This window comes from Caenorhabditis briggsae (assembly GCF_000004555.2).
Source record: "Caenorhabditis briggsae complete genome, chrV, whole genome shotgun sequence".
NCBI classification, from domain to species: Eukaryota; Metazoa; Nematoda; class Chromadorea; order Rhabditida; family Rhabditidae; genus Caenorhabditis; species Caenorhabditis briggsae.
The window spans coordinates 1,731,328-1,746,819 of NC_013488.2; the positions used below are offsets into that span (position 1 = coordinate 1,731,328).

A 15,492-nucleotide genomic window follows, 5' to 3' on the forward strand; every position below is an offset into this window, starting at 1 on the left:
ACTGCTTTACACACTAACCGTAATTAAATAAATAAGTTCCTGCGGGCGGTTTTTTAGCTTCTAATTCTCAGTTGTATTGTTGTTTAGTGGCTCCTTCTCGCCATGTTATGTTTTTTCTTTGTTCTTATTCACATTTTCATCTCTTTCTCACCCGCAGAACGCTCTAGAAAAAGAAAAAATGCCAAAGCCGATCCAGCACGGCGACGATTATGACAGCGATCCAGAGGTGCAGGCGGAGAAGGAGATGGCGAAGAAGGATCCGGTTGGCTATGCCATCGATGCCAACTCGTTGACTTCGCAGAAGAAGGCGGCGGCGAATGGCAAGGACGAGGTGTCGACGACTCCACCGAACGTCATCGGCAACGGAGGAGCGGCTGGCGCGATCGCCGGAGTTCCACGTAGCAAGTGTGAGTGCCCTGTAATGCGCTTTGTCGTTCAAGGAATTGCCACCGCGCCAAGTCATAGTTCGGAATGAAAATTCCAAAGTCCAACCGCGTCGCGAGCCGCAGCACGCCTAAGAGAACTGGAAAGATTTTGAAATTTTCAGCACAAGACGATGTTGCTAAGAAACAAAAGGCGGCCAACCAATCGAAGGCGCTCAAAAAGCAACGCTCGCGTGGAATCTCCGGATGCTCGTCTCGCAAGTTTTCTGGATTTGACGGCGACGATTACGAGATGGAATTTGACAACTACGACGGCTACGATCCACAGGAGTTCGACGAGGACGAAGAGGACCATTACATCAGAAAGCACTGAAGAAGATTCTCGTTGTCGTCGCCGTTTCAATTTGTATAATCATCCTCTCTCCCTCTTTGGTTAATTTTGTAAATTTTTTTGTTGTTAATTTGTGTGAAGTATAGCAGTTCTCACTCCCTCCACTGTAAATTGTAAACTCAACGCCTAGACTTTTTGTTTGTTTCTTCATTTTTTCTGTTTCTTTTCGGTTACCGATTTGCGGCTTCTTCCCTTCCCGTTCCACGTTTCCTCTACTGCGTGTGTATTCCCATCCCATTACGATACTCTCCATTTTTTGCCCTCTTCACACACTAATACCCTTTTTGTATATAAATTGAAATCGGCGCAAGAACTTCAATTTTTTTCATTTAATTGACAAGCCGAATGTTTTCAGATCATCAGAGTTACCTTTTGCTAGCTAAGAGAAACTCTCCCATAGTTAGACACCAAAACTCTTATAGATGATCCCCTACCGCCAACTAGCCCGGATGTCTCATCTGGCAGCACGATTCGTCGGTGGCTCTGACGTCCACGTTGTCGATCCACTAGTAGACATGCGGAACGTCTTCGAGCAAGAAGACCAACTAAAAATCGCTCTAGAATCCCGAAATCTGAATGTAGACGTGGAGAAAACGAAAAAAGACTACAACGAGTGGTTCGACGTCTATCAAAAATGGAAAGCAGCGGCTGGTGACAAAGAATCGGCGTCGGCACTGAAAAAAGAGCTTCGCGCCAAAAAAGATGGTCTTCTGAATGCTTTAGAGCTTCCGAATTTCATTCATAGTGCTGGAAAAAAGCAGACACCGCTGTTAAAGCCTTCAAGTAACTTTAAATTCGAAAATTGAGGTTTTTCCCCATACAATTTTTTTCTAGAACATGCACAATACCTCGCCCAGCAGGGGCTAATGCGAATCGACAAACAAACACACGTCATCCATCTCGTCGGCTATCCAGTCGTCGTGCAGAAAATGATTCGCGAGCAACTAGTCGATCTGTTCCCGGGATGTCAGCCGATTTCGCCTTCCTACATCGCACGCGCCGCTATTTTGGAGGCGTTGAATGTCGATAAATCCACGTTTATTCCGTTTACAGATGGCTCCGCAAGCTTTCCATTGACCTATTTAGGTTGGTAGAACTATTGTAAAAGCTTTTTTCAATACGAAATGAAAAATTTCCAGTGGGCAACTCGCTAGCAGCCATCACCGCGCCGTTTATGAAAAGCTCGTTTAGCGAGAAGAACGAGTGGCCGATCAGTGTTCAGTGCACCGGAGCGAGTTATATGGAAAAGGTTTCAAATTTTCCTTAAAAAATATGAATTTTTCCCGAGTTTCAGCACATTTTTTGCTTCTTTTTCTCCGCACAGCAACGCACCGCCCACTTTTCCGCGTACGTGGAAAAGTGGGCGGGCGAAGTCGGCGCGCAAGTCCGCCGCGCGGAAAACCGGTGAATATTAAAGGGGGACTCCGACCAAAAATTTTTATTGCATTAAAATGTGCTAAAAGTTATCTATTTTTCGAATATTATTGCCAAAAAATTCAAAAAAATCCGAAATTCCCGAATAACGACGTTGAAAAGGAAAAAAATTCAAAAAAAGGTGCTGCCGGACGAGGATTTTCAGTGAGAAACCTACGCGATCGTATCCCCACGCCAGGGGGCATTTCCCGTATTTTTTTCACGATTAACCCCGATTACTGTACTCTGACAAAAACAACTAGGCTCTGGGGAGAACGAACTCGAACCAACAACGGTTGTTTCAAATTCATCCCTGTTAACCACTAGGCTAATCGGGAGCACGTTAGATGAAGTCTCGATGGTTATTATATACTTCACGTTTTCAAAAAAAATAACTTTTTCTTTTTTTTTCGGAATTTCTGATTGTAAATTCAAATGATTTTTGGGGTAGTTTTTGGAGTTTCCGAAACTGGAAAAACATCACCAAGTGTTCAGAAAAAAGAAGGAGAAATTGTTTTTCCTGAATAGGCATTTCATAGGGTTTTTAATACTTTTAAAGGCTAATTTGAACATTGAAAAATTATTGGGATAGTTTTTAGAATATTCTAAACTGGAAAAACATAGCTTTCATAAATTTGAAAAAATATTCCGGAATCGGTTGAGAGACACATGTTCAATGAACATTCAAAAATGTTTTTATAAAATTGGGAATCGAAAACTTAGAAAACAAACTTCAAGTATTACCAGAAAAGGGAATTTTTTGCATAGATATTCAGAATTTTCTAGGGATTTTTCCACATTTTGTAAATGTCTTTTCAAGCTCTAAGCATACTTTTTAACAGCTGAAGTAACTTCTAATTTGACTTTCAGATATCTTTGTTTTTAGGTATACATCAATTTAGGGTTCTAAGCTTACTTTTTAAGGACTGAGCCTACTTTCATTTCCGTGAAACCTGTACAAGAAGAACCTATTGACTTGTGGAGTTCGTGGAATATTTTCCATTGAAGAGTTACGGAAATTTTTATTCCAAAACACATTGAAGAGGGGTCATTTTTCACAGAGGGCCCTTCTATTAGAGGGACCCTTCTATTAAAGGGGTTCTTCTAATACAGGTTTTACGGAATGTTTTTTTCTAAGTCTGATTTTTAAGTGTGGGCGCCGTAAGCCTGCTTTTTAAAGGCTAAGCCTACACTTTAGAGGCTGAAAATAATTTTTAATGGCTGATTTTACTTTTAGTGGCCTTGTTTTTAGTACATCCCGATTTAAGAAAAAAAACCACTGTCGGCGTCTTGAAAAAAGGCTGTCAGGTGCCGTGGCCTAGGTTTCTCACTGAAAATCCTCGTCCCCCGGCAGCACCTTTTTTTGAATTTTTTCCTTTTCCACGGCGATTTTCGGGGATTTCGGATTTTCTTTGAATATTTTCGCAATAATATTTGAAAAATAGATAAATTTTGACACAAATAGATAAATTTTGACACACTTTAAAAAATTATTTATTGGAACCGATTTTTGCGGATAAAATGCTAAAAACGAAGAAAAAAGCGGCGGAAAGCCTGGAAAAAAATCATGATAGAGCTGTTTTCTGCAAATTTTCGGGTGTCGGAATGCCAGAAAGAGCCTACAAAACGTCGGAAAGCCTAAAAAGGTTAAAGTTTCTTTTTTCCAGAAAAATCAAGTGGACCTTTGCAACGCCCGTCAACGAATGAAACACTGTGCACTGTGGATGACAAAGTCTTCTGAAGACCTGGAAGCCATTGTTAACGATGCCAACGTTCGTGTAGGCGCCTACCTCGACGAGGGCCTCGAGCTAGAAGTGAAAGTGAGAGAGCTACGTGGCAGCGAGCTCAAGAACTACGAATCGCAAGCGTTCGTCATCGAGAATCGCGGGTTGACACTGTCGAGGATCTCCAGAATCGGCGATTATGTGTCGAAGAGGCTCAATATTCAGTATACAGCTTCAGAAGGATCCGAAAGTTTTGTGCAAATGGTTTACGTGGAGACGGATATCGACAGGATTCTCGCGAGACTTGTGGACGATTTGATTGAGGGAAAGGAGCCGCCTAAATATATTCGAGATGCTATTAAGAAGAGTTTTTAATTGTAATAAAATGAAGGCATAATAGGTTTCAATTTTGAGATTTAAAAATTTATTACCAGGGCTCTTTGAGCATACAATTTTGAAAAAAATGGTGAAAAAAAGGGGAAAGAGTGAATTTGAGAAATTAAAGACGGCGGGTTTGTAAGAGGATGAAAATAATACTTCAAAATATGTACAGATCATTTATGAGGACTTCTCGTTAGTAGAGTTACTCGGCTGGAGCCTCATCTCCAGATCCGGATCCCTCGACGTCGACGGAACGCACGAATCTGACTGGAGCGGATGTCACCTGAGCGGCACCGGATCCTTCTTCCTCTCCAGATGCCTCCTCGACGTCACGGGCGACACGACGGAGCTGCTCTTCTGCTTCTACTGGTGTATCGCCAGATCCGGATCCTTCCTAGAAATGGGTTAAATTTTATTCTATAAGTAGCTTACGAAGACTTACCGTAACCTTGTCGTCCTTCTCGTTTGAATCACTGCTGTCGCTGCTGTCGGCCTTCTTGTCGGCACCACGTGTCGAACGACGAACGGAGAGAAGTTGCTCCTCTGGGACGGCTTCATCACGGAAGATGTTGAAGGCGATGGCAACGGAGAAGAGGAGAGCGAGGAGGATGAATGGACGCATGGCGAATGTGTTGGGAGAAGCTGTAATATGAAATATAGGGTGTCGATAGTGATACGTATTGAGTCATCTGAAGCATGAATAGGCTGAGATGAATGCGGAAAAAAGAGCTATGCGCAATATGCAAGGAATGGGGAAGAAGGTCAGCAAATATAAGCATTTTTGATAAGAGCAAACACACTGGTTGGGCTCTCTGGAGACTCGGAAGGAGTAGAGTGACCAGTGGGCACATGGAGAGCGTTTTATATGAAATGTTGCGCGCGGAAAAAAACGCTGGCATCGCTTTGGTAGATCACAATTTTGGGATTCGTGTTGTTTGGACACCTGAAAACTGTACTGTTTTCTTTTTTTTGTGTGTGCTTCTTCGTGTTTTATGTAGTGGAAAGGGCAAAGAATGGAAAAATTGAAAAAATACATAATTTAGGTCGAATTTGTCTTATTTTCCCTTATTTTTAGCATTTTTGTCGGCAAATGTGTATTTTACGTTAAAAAATCGGAAGAATTTTACTACTTTCATGTGAACACATGAAAAAAATCTAGAAAAATCTCGAAAACCTGCGAAAAATAGGCAAAAATTAGGACCCGAAAAAAAAAGAGAAAATTCGAAAACTACAGTAGACTTTAAAGGCGCAAGGCCTACTCAAACTATGGGTTTCGCAGCGATTTCTATTGATTGCTGTAGAAATTTGACTTTTTTAGGATGAAACGATTTACAAAACCGATTTCAGCATTTAAATTTGGAATTATAAGAGTTATGTGATAAATCGCAAAAAAAACCTTGAAAAACCTCGAATACCCAGCAAAAATAGGCAAAATTTTAGGGTTCAAAACAATTACAGTAAACTTTAAAGGCGCAGGGTCTAGTAAAGCAAAAGGCTTCGCAACGATTTCAGAGATTACTGTAGAAATCAGGTTTTTTTGGAAAGAAGGTTTTTCAAGCCGATTTGGTTCGCTAAAATACGAAATTAAAAAAATTTCACTGTGTTTTTATGCGAAAAACTTGAAAAAAATTACGAAAAATAGCCGACAAAAACTGCTACAGTAGACTTTAAAGGCGCAGAGTCTAATCAAACAGAAGGCTTTGCACCGATTAAGTTTGGTTACTGTAGAAAATTAGTTTTTTTTTCGGAAAAAAAAAACTATTTGGTCCTTCGAAATTCGCATTATTCGGCGAAAAAAGTCTTTGAAAGTTTTAAGAAGAAAAAAACTAGTAGAATTTCGGGAAAGAAAAGGAAAAAAAGTCAATTAGTGTCGGTTTTTTGGAGTTGAAAAAAAATACAAAGATCAATTTTTCCATAGATAGACATTTGGTATTTAACGACGTAGTCTCAATCAATTAAACTTTAATTGATTTCTAAAACTCTACAGTGGGCGCGTTGTAAATGTGCTCAAACGCGAATAACACCGCAGTAGGTCTCGACGCGATAGCTTTAAATGAAACTGCATGTGTAGGACTGCGCAAGCCTTTGACTACTACACAGAATGACATTTTGAAGACCTCCTTCTTCTCGAAATTTCCATTTTATGATTCTTGAAGAGGAGGAGGCATGATGAATGAGACATGAATCCCCCACAATAAATGAGTTGTGTGAATGGGGACCTCTTCTCTTATCTAGCAGATTAATCAACATTCGATACGATCTCGTGCTTCTCTTTACCCTTTTCCTCCTCCCCCGTCGTTACCTCCCGCCCATTTCTTCCAGAAAATGTATAGTGACCCCGGGAGAAGAGGAGAAGATCATATGATGACGAATATACCGGGGCGGAAGGAATCCACCTGTTTTCACGTGAATCAGAGAGTGTGCGATTTTCAGAGGGTTCCAGAGAAATCCGTGTCCCATAGGAGCCGGAGCAGGATCACGAGTCTCCCGCCCTGGGACCATGTGCACTTTTTGTTGTTTGTTTGAGTTTAGAAAAAAAGAAGATAAAGATTTGAAATTGAAGAATGATTCATTAAAACAAAGAACAACATGAGTGAGGCAAGAGTTTTCTGGCAGAGATGAGTTGTGGGGGGAAACAAAGGGTAGAGATCAATCACAGAGGGAGAAACAATTGGTATCTAGATTTTGATTTTTCGAAATTTTGGTTTTTTAAACAATCCGAGTTTCAAATGTGCTTCTTGCCGATTTTCGACTCGCTCGTGGAGTGAGACCAACCGCACTGAGCTGGGTGCTCGGGAGCTGAAATGATTTTTATTAATTATAATTATAGAAGCCCCTTTTGAGCTCAATTATCTCGGTTCCGATGAGAGATATCAAAAATTTGTCAACTGATAAAATATTGGTGATATTATGATAAACATTTTATCAGTTGACAAGACTTTGATACCTCTAATAGGAACCGAGATAATTCAACAACAACTCAAAACCAATGAGATCAAATGTCCATTGTTTGATTAGCTGGAAGTTCAACTAGGTCACGGTGCGGGTGTGTTTTGATTATTTGTAAGGATACCGTATATCTCATTTTATATCTTATCATATCTTATCTATTCTTATCAGGTATTAACATTTGAAAATCAGAAACCGGTTCTTAAGATGGTTAATTTCAGGAATCGGAAAGATATGGAAATCAAGGTTTTGTGTTTGAAAATGAAAGATATTGTATACACAACTTTGAGCTCAATTATCTCGATTTCTGTAAAAAATATCAAAAAGTAATCAACTGATAAATTGCTTATCATGATATCAGCAATGTTTTATCTGTTAACACACTTTTGATATCTTTCCTAGAAACTGAGATAATAGAGTTGTTTATCATAAGATAACCAATATTTTATCAGTTGACAATTTTTTGATATCTCTCATAGGAACGGAGATAATTGAGCTCAAAGAACAGTATCATCTCTAACTCACCGTAAACTTCCTCTTCGGCGTATCGTAAATGATACAAATCAAATACAACGCGTTAAGCGCAAACTGGGCAAAATACATGACTTGTGAGACTTCTTCAACAAGAGCAATCGTCGACATGTACTCATCGGACATTGGTTCCGTATCATCTACCAGAGAGACATAGAGCCGCAAGAGGTAGGATGGTAGGTTCATGGATAAGTCGAAAATCGTAATGCAGAGACATCGACGGAGGACTCGGAGGTGTTGGCGTCGTTTTGATCTAAAATTATCTTTAAAAATCAAAAAATCCGTTTCAAACTATGTAATTCTGTCCAAAAAACATTTTCCTAGCTCATCTAGAAATCGAGATACGGTCATTTGAAGTTTCCGAGGTTAGAGACGCAGCGTGTCTCGTCGTCTGCATCTCTAGCCTTTTAAAATTGAAGCGGCTCTATGTCGGCTCCTAGAAGCGCTAGAAAGGTGGTTTTTAGGCAGAATTGTAGGGAATTTTGTTTATTTTTTGAAATTCAAGGTTTTACTGTTTGAAGAGATGAGACAGCAAAATGTCTTATGTCTTTATGTCTTGCCTCCTTTAAGATCATCATGAATAATCAGAAAATCCATTTCAAACCGTGCAATTCTGTCCAAAAACCAACTTACTAGCTCATCTAAAAATCGAGATACGGTCATTTGAAGTTCCCGAGGTTAGAACCGCAGCGTGTCTCGTCGTCTGTGTCTCTAGCCCCCTAAACTTGAAACGGCTCTATCTCGGTTCCAAGAAGCGTTAGAAAAGTGATTTTTAGACAGAATTGTAGGATATTTTATCTATAATTTTGTCTGAGAACCAAAATTTTGCTATTTAAAAGGGCATATGCATGCCAGTGGTTGGCAGCCGGCTTAGCTCAGCCGGTAGAGGCGCTGCTCAATGACCTCCTCCCATAAAATTGGGCCAATTATCCAAACATACCTAGAAGAACTGGATGTCGTCAACTCTCCATTCGACCTAGACTTGCTGATTGTCACGTTTGCACTTGAATACTTCTTAACACTAGAGTCCGGAGAAGGACATCCCTCGCTATATATGCTCATTTTTTGTTTTGCCGCCTTCACACTCCGCTTTGGACCACTGGAAAATCGCCATGTTCGGCACAAGATGACCTGAATTTCAGATTTCAAGTTTTCCGAAAGTTTCGAGAGTAAACCTTCAAATCCAACACGGTGATGATGATTACCGGAAGAAAGTAGGAGCTGAAGATCTCAAAAATCTGTAGATGTCTGCTGATCTCGGTTTCAGTCCCACCGCATGCTGAAAAAAAAACATCCGTCTCTGCTCGCTGATCCCCAAAAATGTCTTCCTTACCTTTAAACGTCTCGTCGTATTCAATGTCCCAAAGCACCCACACTTCCGACACACAACAGAAGAAGGCGACGGTGATCTGAATAGGAAAGGAAATTTTTCAGAGGAATAAAAAGAAGGACACAATAGATACATGTCATAATGAAATTTGTGCTTACCACGGCGAGACGAGGCTCCTTATTGAGTTTAAGGTGTGTGTACGGGCGGTAAACTGCCACGTAGCGGACCGCGGAGAGCACCAGCCAGCACCAGATCGAGAACGACGACGTCGTGTGCATGACGAACACGCTCAACTGCAAAAAAAGCGAGAATTGGATAAAGGTCAGAGAATGTGAACTTTTGGACACTTTGCAGAAATCAGAATGCGCGCTGGGCTAGGGTGTAGCCATGATGCTCTGTTTCATGAGGTTCGGTCTATAGGATCGTGGAGGTCTATAGGATCGTAAGTATCTATGGGATCGATAGAGTCTTTAGGATCTATAGTATCTATAGATCCTAAAGATTCTTTGGGTTCTATAGGATCTATAGGATCTTAATGATCCTAAGGATCTATAGGATTACTGAGATCCACAGGATCCATGGGATCTATAGCAGGGATGTTCGGACCGGAATTTGGAATTCCAAAAATGCTGAAATTTTGAAAATCAGGATTTTCTGAAATTCCGAAATTCCGAAGTGCCGCAACTTCGAAACTCGGGATATTCCGACATTTCAAAAATCATGAAATTTTGAAAATCGGGATATTTCTGAAAATCAGAAGATCAGGTATTCAGAAATTCAGAAATTCAAAAATTCAGAAATTCAGAAATTCAGAAATTCAGAAATCCAGAAATTCAAAAATTCTGAAATTCAGAAATGCAGAAATTCAGAAATTCAGAAATTCAGAAATTCAGAAACTTAAAAATTCAGAAATTCAGAAATTTCGAAAATTCCGAATTTCGGAAATTGTAAAAACTGGAATATTCCGAAATTCCAAATTTTCCAATTTAGAAATTTCGGCATTTCGAAATCTTAAAAATCGGAGTATTCTGAACTTCCAAAAACTCCGAAAAGATCATTTCTAACACACATCTCCAATAGGATCTATAGGATCTATAGAATCTGCAGCAGGATCTTCTAGCCAAAGCTGTTGCTCAGCTTCTCCCAAATCACAATTTTTGATACATTGATCTCAAGCACTACTTAGTCATGATCTTTCTAGAACGTTTGAACTCTCTGGCTCCCAAGAACGATTAGGGATTTCATACACTTATCACATTCTTATCTCCCTCTCCCTCTTATCTCCGATTCATATGTCAAGCGCGGAATACGTCACTCTCAACTTTTCTCGCCACTCAAACATCACTGGACACTTTTCTTCTGGGTCCTCTATTTTCCATATATCGCACTTCCTTTTGGGTTTCCTTCTTTGTATCCCCGCCGCGCCCCGCAAAACCTATTCATCTAGCTAATGAATGTTTTTGTGTGTGTGTGTGGGGAGGGTTTCTTTCTTGTCCCCAATTCAATTTCCATTGATACATATAAAGCCTACTAACCTTACACACAAACGTTAGAACGTATGGATGATTTTCGAGTCCGAAGAATCGGAGGCAAAGCAGGAAGAGAAGTGAAAAAAGGCATAGAGTGTCCGCTGCAGCCATTGTGCCCAAAAGGAACAGAGAGGATCGCGTTGTCGACGAGGTTCGGGCTCTGGAAATTGAATTTTGGGAATATGAAAATTCTTTGAGTTCTGGTTAGATTTGGAGATTTGAATTGGGCATTTGAAAGTTTTCGAACTGTTTTTGAGTTGTAAGGTTCCTAATTTTTATTCCGACATACCGTCAAACCTGTAGTAAGAGGTATACTATGTTCTAGCTTAATTATCTCGGCTCCCAGCAAAGATATCAAAATACTGTTAACTGATAAAATGTTGTTGATAATATGATAAGCATTTTATTAATTGACTGATTTTTGATATCTCTTGTGAGACTTGAGATAATTGAGCTCAAAGTGCAAGTACGTATAGGGTGGCGTCTATTAGCGAATTTACGGTATTTTGAGTGTGGAATGTGCGATTTTAGGACGCTGAAAAAGTAATTTGGGAGCTATTATTTCAAATTTCCACTTCTCTAAAAAACCAATTTGAAACCCAACCTTAGAAATTTTAAAATACAAAACTCGAGAATTTAGAAAAAACATTCATTTGAATTTTTGAATAATTCAATTGTCAGTGAGAATTTCCAATTTTGAGCGGTCCAAAATTTTCTAGGAGTTATAAAAACTATATAAATAAGAAGCGTACAAAAATTGAGCTCTATGTTTTTTCAATAATCTGAAAACTTGGATTCTTAAAGTGTCATAGTCAAGGCTGGCCGCGGCCGAGTCCTGGGCACTTTGCCGTGGACCAAGCACTCCATTCTTTATATTTATCTCGGCTCCTATGAAAGATATCAAAAAGTAGTAAACTGACAAAATGATGTTCGCAAAATTACCAGTACTTTATCTTTATCAATAAAAAGACTCGAAGTTGAAAGTTTGGCGGGTGGGGGTCACCACAAACCTTCAAATGTTAGTATTTTTATCTCTTTTTCTGTAACAGATATCAAAAAGTTGTCAACTGATAAAATATAGCTGATGTTATCATAAACATTTTATTAGTTGACAACGTTTTGATATCTTTTACAGTAACCTAGATAAATTGAGCTCGTACCCAAAGTTGAAACTCACGATGTAAACTTTCTTCTCAACAAAAGTCCCAAATTCAGAATAATTCCTATTCTGAAATCGCGGCCAAAATCATCCAAAACTTGATAATCTTCTTGCTCTTCGTCGGCGTTCCTTCATCGCCACCCCCTTCCAACTGTTCCAGCATTGTGGTCGAGTTGGTGTCGAAGGACATCTGAAATCATTAAGAATATAAATAAGTAGACAAATAATAAATGACGAGAGGATTATGAAAAAAATAGTGAAGAGCGAGCGGAGCGGTGGGATGTGGTCAAAAAAGAGAATACAAGAAGAAGAAGAAGACAAAAGCACAAATTGACGAGTGGCTTCTCATTAGTGTAAACGATGGGAGGAGGGAAGAAGCCGTAAGTTTCCGAACAGCGGAGAAATAACTGAAAATAAGGGGATTCCAGAAAAAAAGCGGCTAACGAACTTCGTCTTTTTTTTGGTCCACTTAATTTGCCTTGAAACACAAGTTGCCTCTTTTTTTTCGACTTCTGACATTAGGCTCAAACAAAAGGAAAGTGGGATTTTGATGATGTAAAGTTCAGAAAAAAGATCCAGGAAGAAAATTTTGGGCTGGCAAGTTTATGGCCCGCCTTTCTCCGGAAATAAGGTTTTCAATGAATAAAAAACGGAAATGACCAATTCAGAGATATGAGTAATATTTATCAGAATATCAACAATAGCGAGTGAAGTATATTGTAGTTGTTATTTACCCTTGTACTCCTACTATACATTAAAGACAGATTTAAGGAGCAGAATAATCTTGAAAGTCTAGACTAGATAGAATCCTTTGGTCAGTGGTAATATAGATGTTTTTGTTACAACTTGGGATGTGGGAGGTCTCGGAATAAAAAAAGAAAGCAAAACACGATTTTAGGGAGGGAGGTGGGGTGTCTGGAATTGTCAAGATTCAAAATAGGTGCCAAAAAATGGAACGTCACCCAAACCCTCAACTTTGAGTCACTTTATCTCGTGCCCTGTGAAAGATATCGAAGCATAGTCCACTAACAAAATGTTTGTGATATTACGATAAACATTTTATCAGTAAACCATTTTTTGATATCTTTTACAGGAAAGGAGATATAAGTATTCAAAGTTAAAAGTTAAAGGTCCTTCTTAATACAGGTTTTAAGGTAGTTAATTTTGTAGTCCTAAAAAAGTGGTCCAAAATTTTTCAATTGGTTTGAAAATTTCAGAGTATACTAAACAAAATTAGAGCTTCCATTTTGTAGTTGACAACTTTTTCACCAAATTTCATTCTGATGAGATAGGTGGTTTGTAACCATAAAAATGCCGAAAATGCCAAAATTAACATTGCAATGATATTAAAAAAAAACTTCCTATCTCGCCTAGTTGAATTTCTACAAAAAGTGGTAAATTTCAAAAATTAAGCTCTAATTTTGTTTAGTAAAACCTGAAATTTGCGAACGAATTGAAAAATTCCAGACCACCTTTTCAGGGCTAACGTAAAACCTGTAATAGAAGGCTACCCTAACTTTCAATGTTAAGCCAATTTATCTCGGTTCCTGTCAAAGATATGAAAAAGTTGTCTACTAATAAATTGTTTGTCACAATATCAAAAACATTTTATCAGTTGAAAAATGTTTGATATATTGCATAGGAGCCAAGATAAATTAGCTCAAACTTGAAAGTGAGGACAGCTACGACGGTGGCACGGCGGCCGAACGACGGGATATATAATATAAAATTACAGGTTTTATGGTACTTTACAGAGAAAATTTTCAAATATTATTTAGTCCGGTACAGTAATTTTAAAAAACCAAAAATGAAAACGAAATAAAAACCAAGTTCAATTTCCAAAACGCTCTCTGAACATCTGGCTCTTCCTAAACCATTGAATTTCGAACTATAGACACTTCTCTCTCCAGACTAAGCTTCTTTTCTTATACTAGATTAGGTATTTGATCAGCTTTCGCATTCAAAGAGTTTGTATGCACTCCAAAAATATAAGAAGTAGTGAATTTCAAAATTTTCAATTCTCGGAGGAAAAATCAAAAATGAATCAAATTTCTGTAATTTATCACAGAAAAATTTCAACTTCTGATAAATAGCATAATCGCTGGGTTTTTTATCAGAAATATTTTATTTCAACGTAACCACGGGAAATATGGTATTAATTACATTATTTTTGCTGATTTTCAGTTTTTTTAATTTTTATGGTTTTTAGTTTGCTTTCAGAAAAGGAACACTTCAATTTTTGCAAAAATTTACGTGGTTCACAGAAATATAACGTTTCAATTTCTGGGATTTTTCCCAGAATTCGAACGGTACGAGTTCTGGGATTTTGGGGATATTCACGTGATTCACAGAATTCGAACGGTTCGAGTTCTGGGATTTTGGGGATATTCACGTGATTCACAGAATTCGAACGGTTCGAGTTCTGGGATTTTGGGGATATTCACGTGATTCACAGAATTCGAACGGTTCGAGTTCTGGCATTCCGAAAAAAGAGAAACGAATGTGGAAAAAGGGAGGCATAAAAATTATAATGATGGGAGATAAAAACAAAAGAAACATGAAGAAGTGTGCTAGTTTTCCATTATCATGTCATCCGTAACAACTGGATTCGGTGGCATTCTTCCAGCATTGAATCCTTGAGATTTCAAATATTGCAGAATCGTCGTGTGTTCAGTGTCAAAATCAATGTTTCCGTGAGATGGCGTGGTAGATGATGATTTTTGTTTGATAAGTTGCAACGTTCTTAGATAAGCTGCAAAGCCAAAGATAATTCAAGTATTCAACTTTACGTACATTTCTTTCCATAGCTGGAAACTGAATCTTCAAAATTGTCCTTGTTGTTTTGCGAGAACATTGATCCTCCATGTTTGTTTTTATCTCCCATCATTATAATTTTTATGCCCCCTTTTTCCACATTCGTTTCTCTTTTTTTGGAATCCCAGAACTCGAACCGTTCGAATTCTGTGAATCACGTGAATATCCCCAAAATCCCAGAACTCGAACCGTTCGAATTCTGGGAAAAATCCCAGAAATTGAAACGTTATATTTCTGTGAACCATTTGTATTTTTAATAAATGATTATAATACGTATAAAATAGAAAGTATGAAAAGTTGAAAACAGAAATAATCGAACCTTGAAAAAAAGTCAGAAAATACCAGTTGCACAGTCTGATCGTTTATTATGTGAAAAAACACGCTTTTTTTCGCTCTACAAAGAAAATGCGAAATTACTGAAACTTCACAGAAATTTTGGAAATCGAAGTGTTTTGCGATGAAAACTAAAAATTTTGAAATTCACTACTTCTTATATATTGTACCTTATTCTATTCCCTTTTTGGACTAACCCTCTTCCCACCTAAAGTAATGTATCTATTGGCGTCATTATCATTTGATAGTCTAAGAAAAAAACATAAGCTCATTGAGCAAAATTTGTCTTCGCTTGAAAAAATACACGTTTGTTCTATTAATTCTGTTGTTCACAGTTGGAAGAATATATAAAGATTAGGACTAAAGAAAATGTGGGCTGGGATTTTTTCTGACCTATATTCTTAAAAAAATATAATTGCTTCAAGTTCCGGCTCAATAGTGGGTCAGTAAGGTTTGTTTTCAAAATTGAATTAAAAATTCGAATTGTACAGGATGTTTTCGGTTATTTAAAAAACTAAGAAATAATGAAAAATAACATCATCTGGTTCAGAAAAT

General features: G+C 38.3%; 4 protein-coding genes across 4 annotated transcripts; 2 read left to right on the forward strand and 2 right to left on the reverse strand.

The window, feature by feature from the left end:
* Positions 1–178: 178 nt before the first annotated feature.
* CBG08795 lies at positions 179–756 on the forward strand (the record flags this gene model as incomplete). The annotated part of the gene is made up of 2 exons (XM_002635449.1): positions 179–407; positions 548–756. 2 exons carry the CDS (start codon positions 179–181, stop codon positions 754–756), a joined length of 438 nt encoding a protein of 145 aa, XP_002635495.1.
* Positions 757–1,196: 440 nt separating this feature from the next.
* On the forward strand, positions 1,197–4,286 carry CBG08796 (the record flags this gene model as incomplete). The annotated part of the gene is made up of 4 exons (XM_002635450.1): positions 1,197–1,557; positions 1,609–1,860; positions 1,914–2,023; positions 3,855–4,286. 4 exons carry the CDS (start codon positions 1,197–1,199, stop codon positions 4,284–4,286), a joined length of 1,155 nt encoding a protein of 384 aa, XP_002635496.1.
* A 208-nt stretch (positions 4,287–4,494) lies between these two features.
* On the reverse strand, positions 4,495–4,914 carry Cbr-cpg-8 (the record flags this gene model as incomplete). The annotated part of the gene is made up of 2 exons (XM_002635451.1): positions 4,495–4,686; positions 4,735–4,914. The coding sequence occupies 2 exons, from the start codon at positions 4,912–4,914 to the stop codon at positions 4,495–4,497; spliced, it is 372 nt and encodes a 123-aa protein (XP_002635497.1).
* A 2,087-nt stretch (positions 4,915–7,001) lies between these two features.
* On the reverse strand, positions 7,002–11,980 carry CBG08799 (the record flags this gene model as incomplete). The annotated part of the gene is made up of 8 exons (XM_045236657.1): positions 7,002–7,091; positions 7,767–8,025; positions 8,713–8,903; positions 8,948–9,051; positions 9,106–9,181; positions 9,261–9,395; positions 10,638–10,791; positions 11,889–11,980. The coding sequence occupies 8 exons, from the start codon at positions 11,978–11,980 to the stop codon at positions 7,002–7,004; spliced, it is 1,101 nt and encodes a 366-aa protein (XP_045093849.1).
* Positions 11,981–15,492: the final 3,512 nt, after the last annotated feature.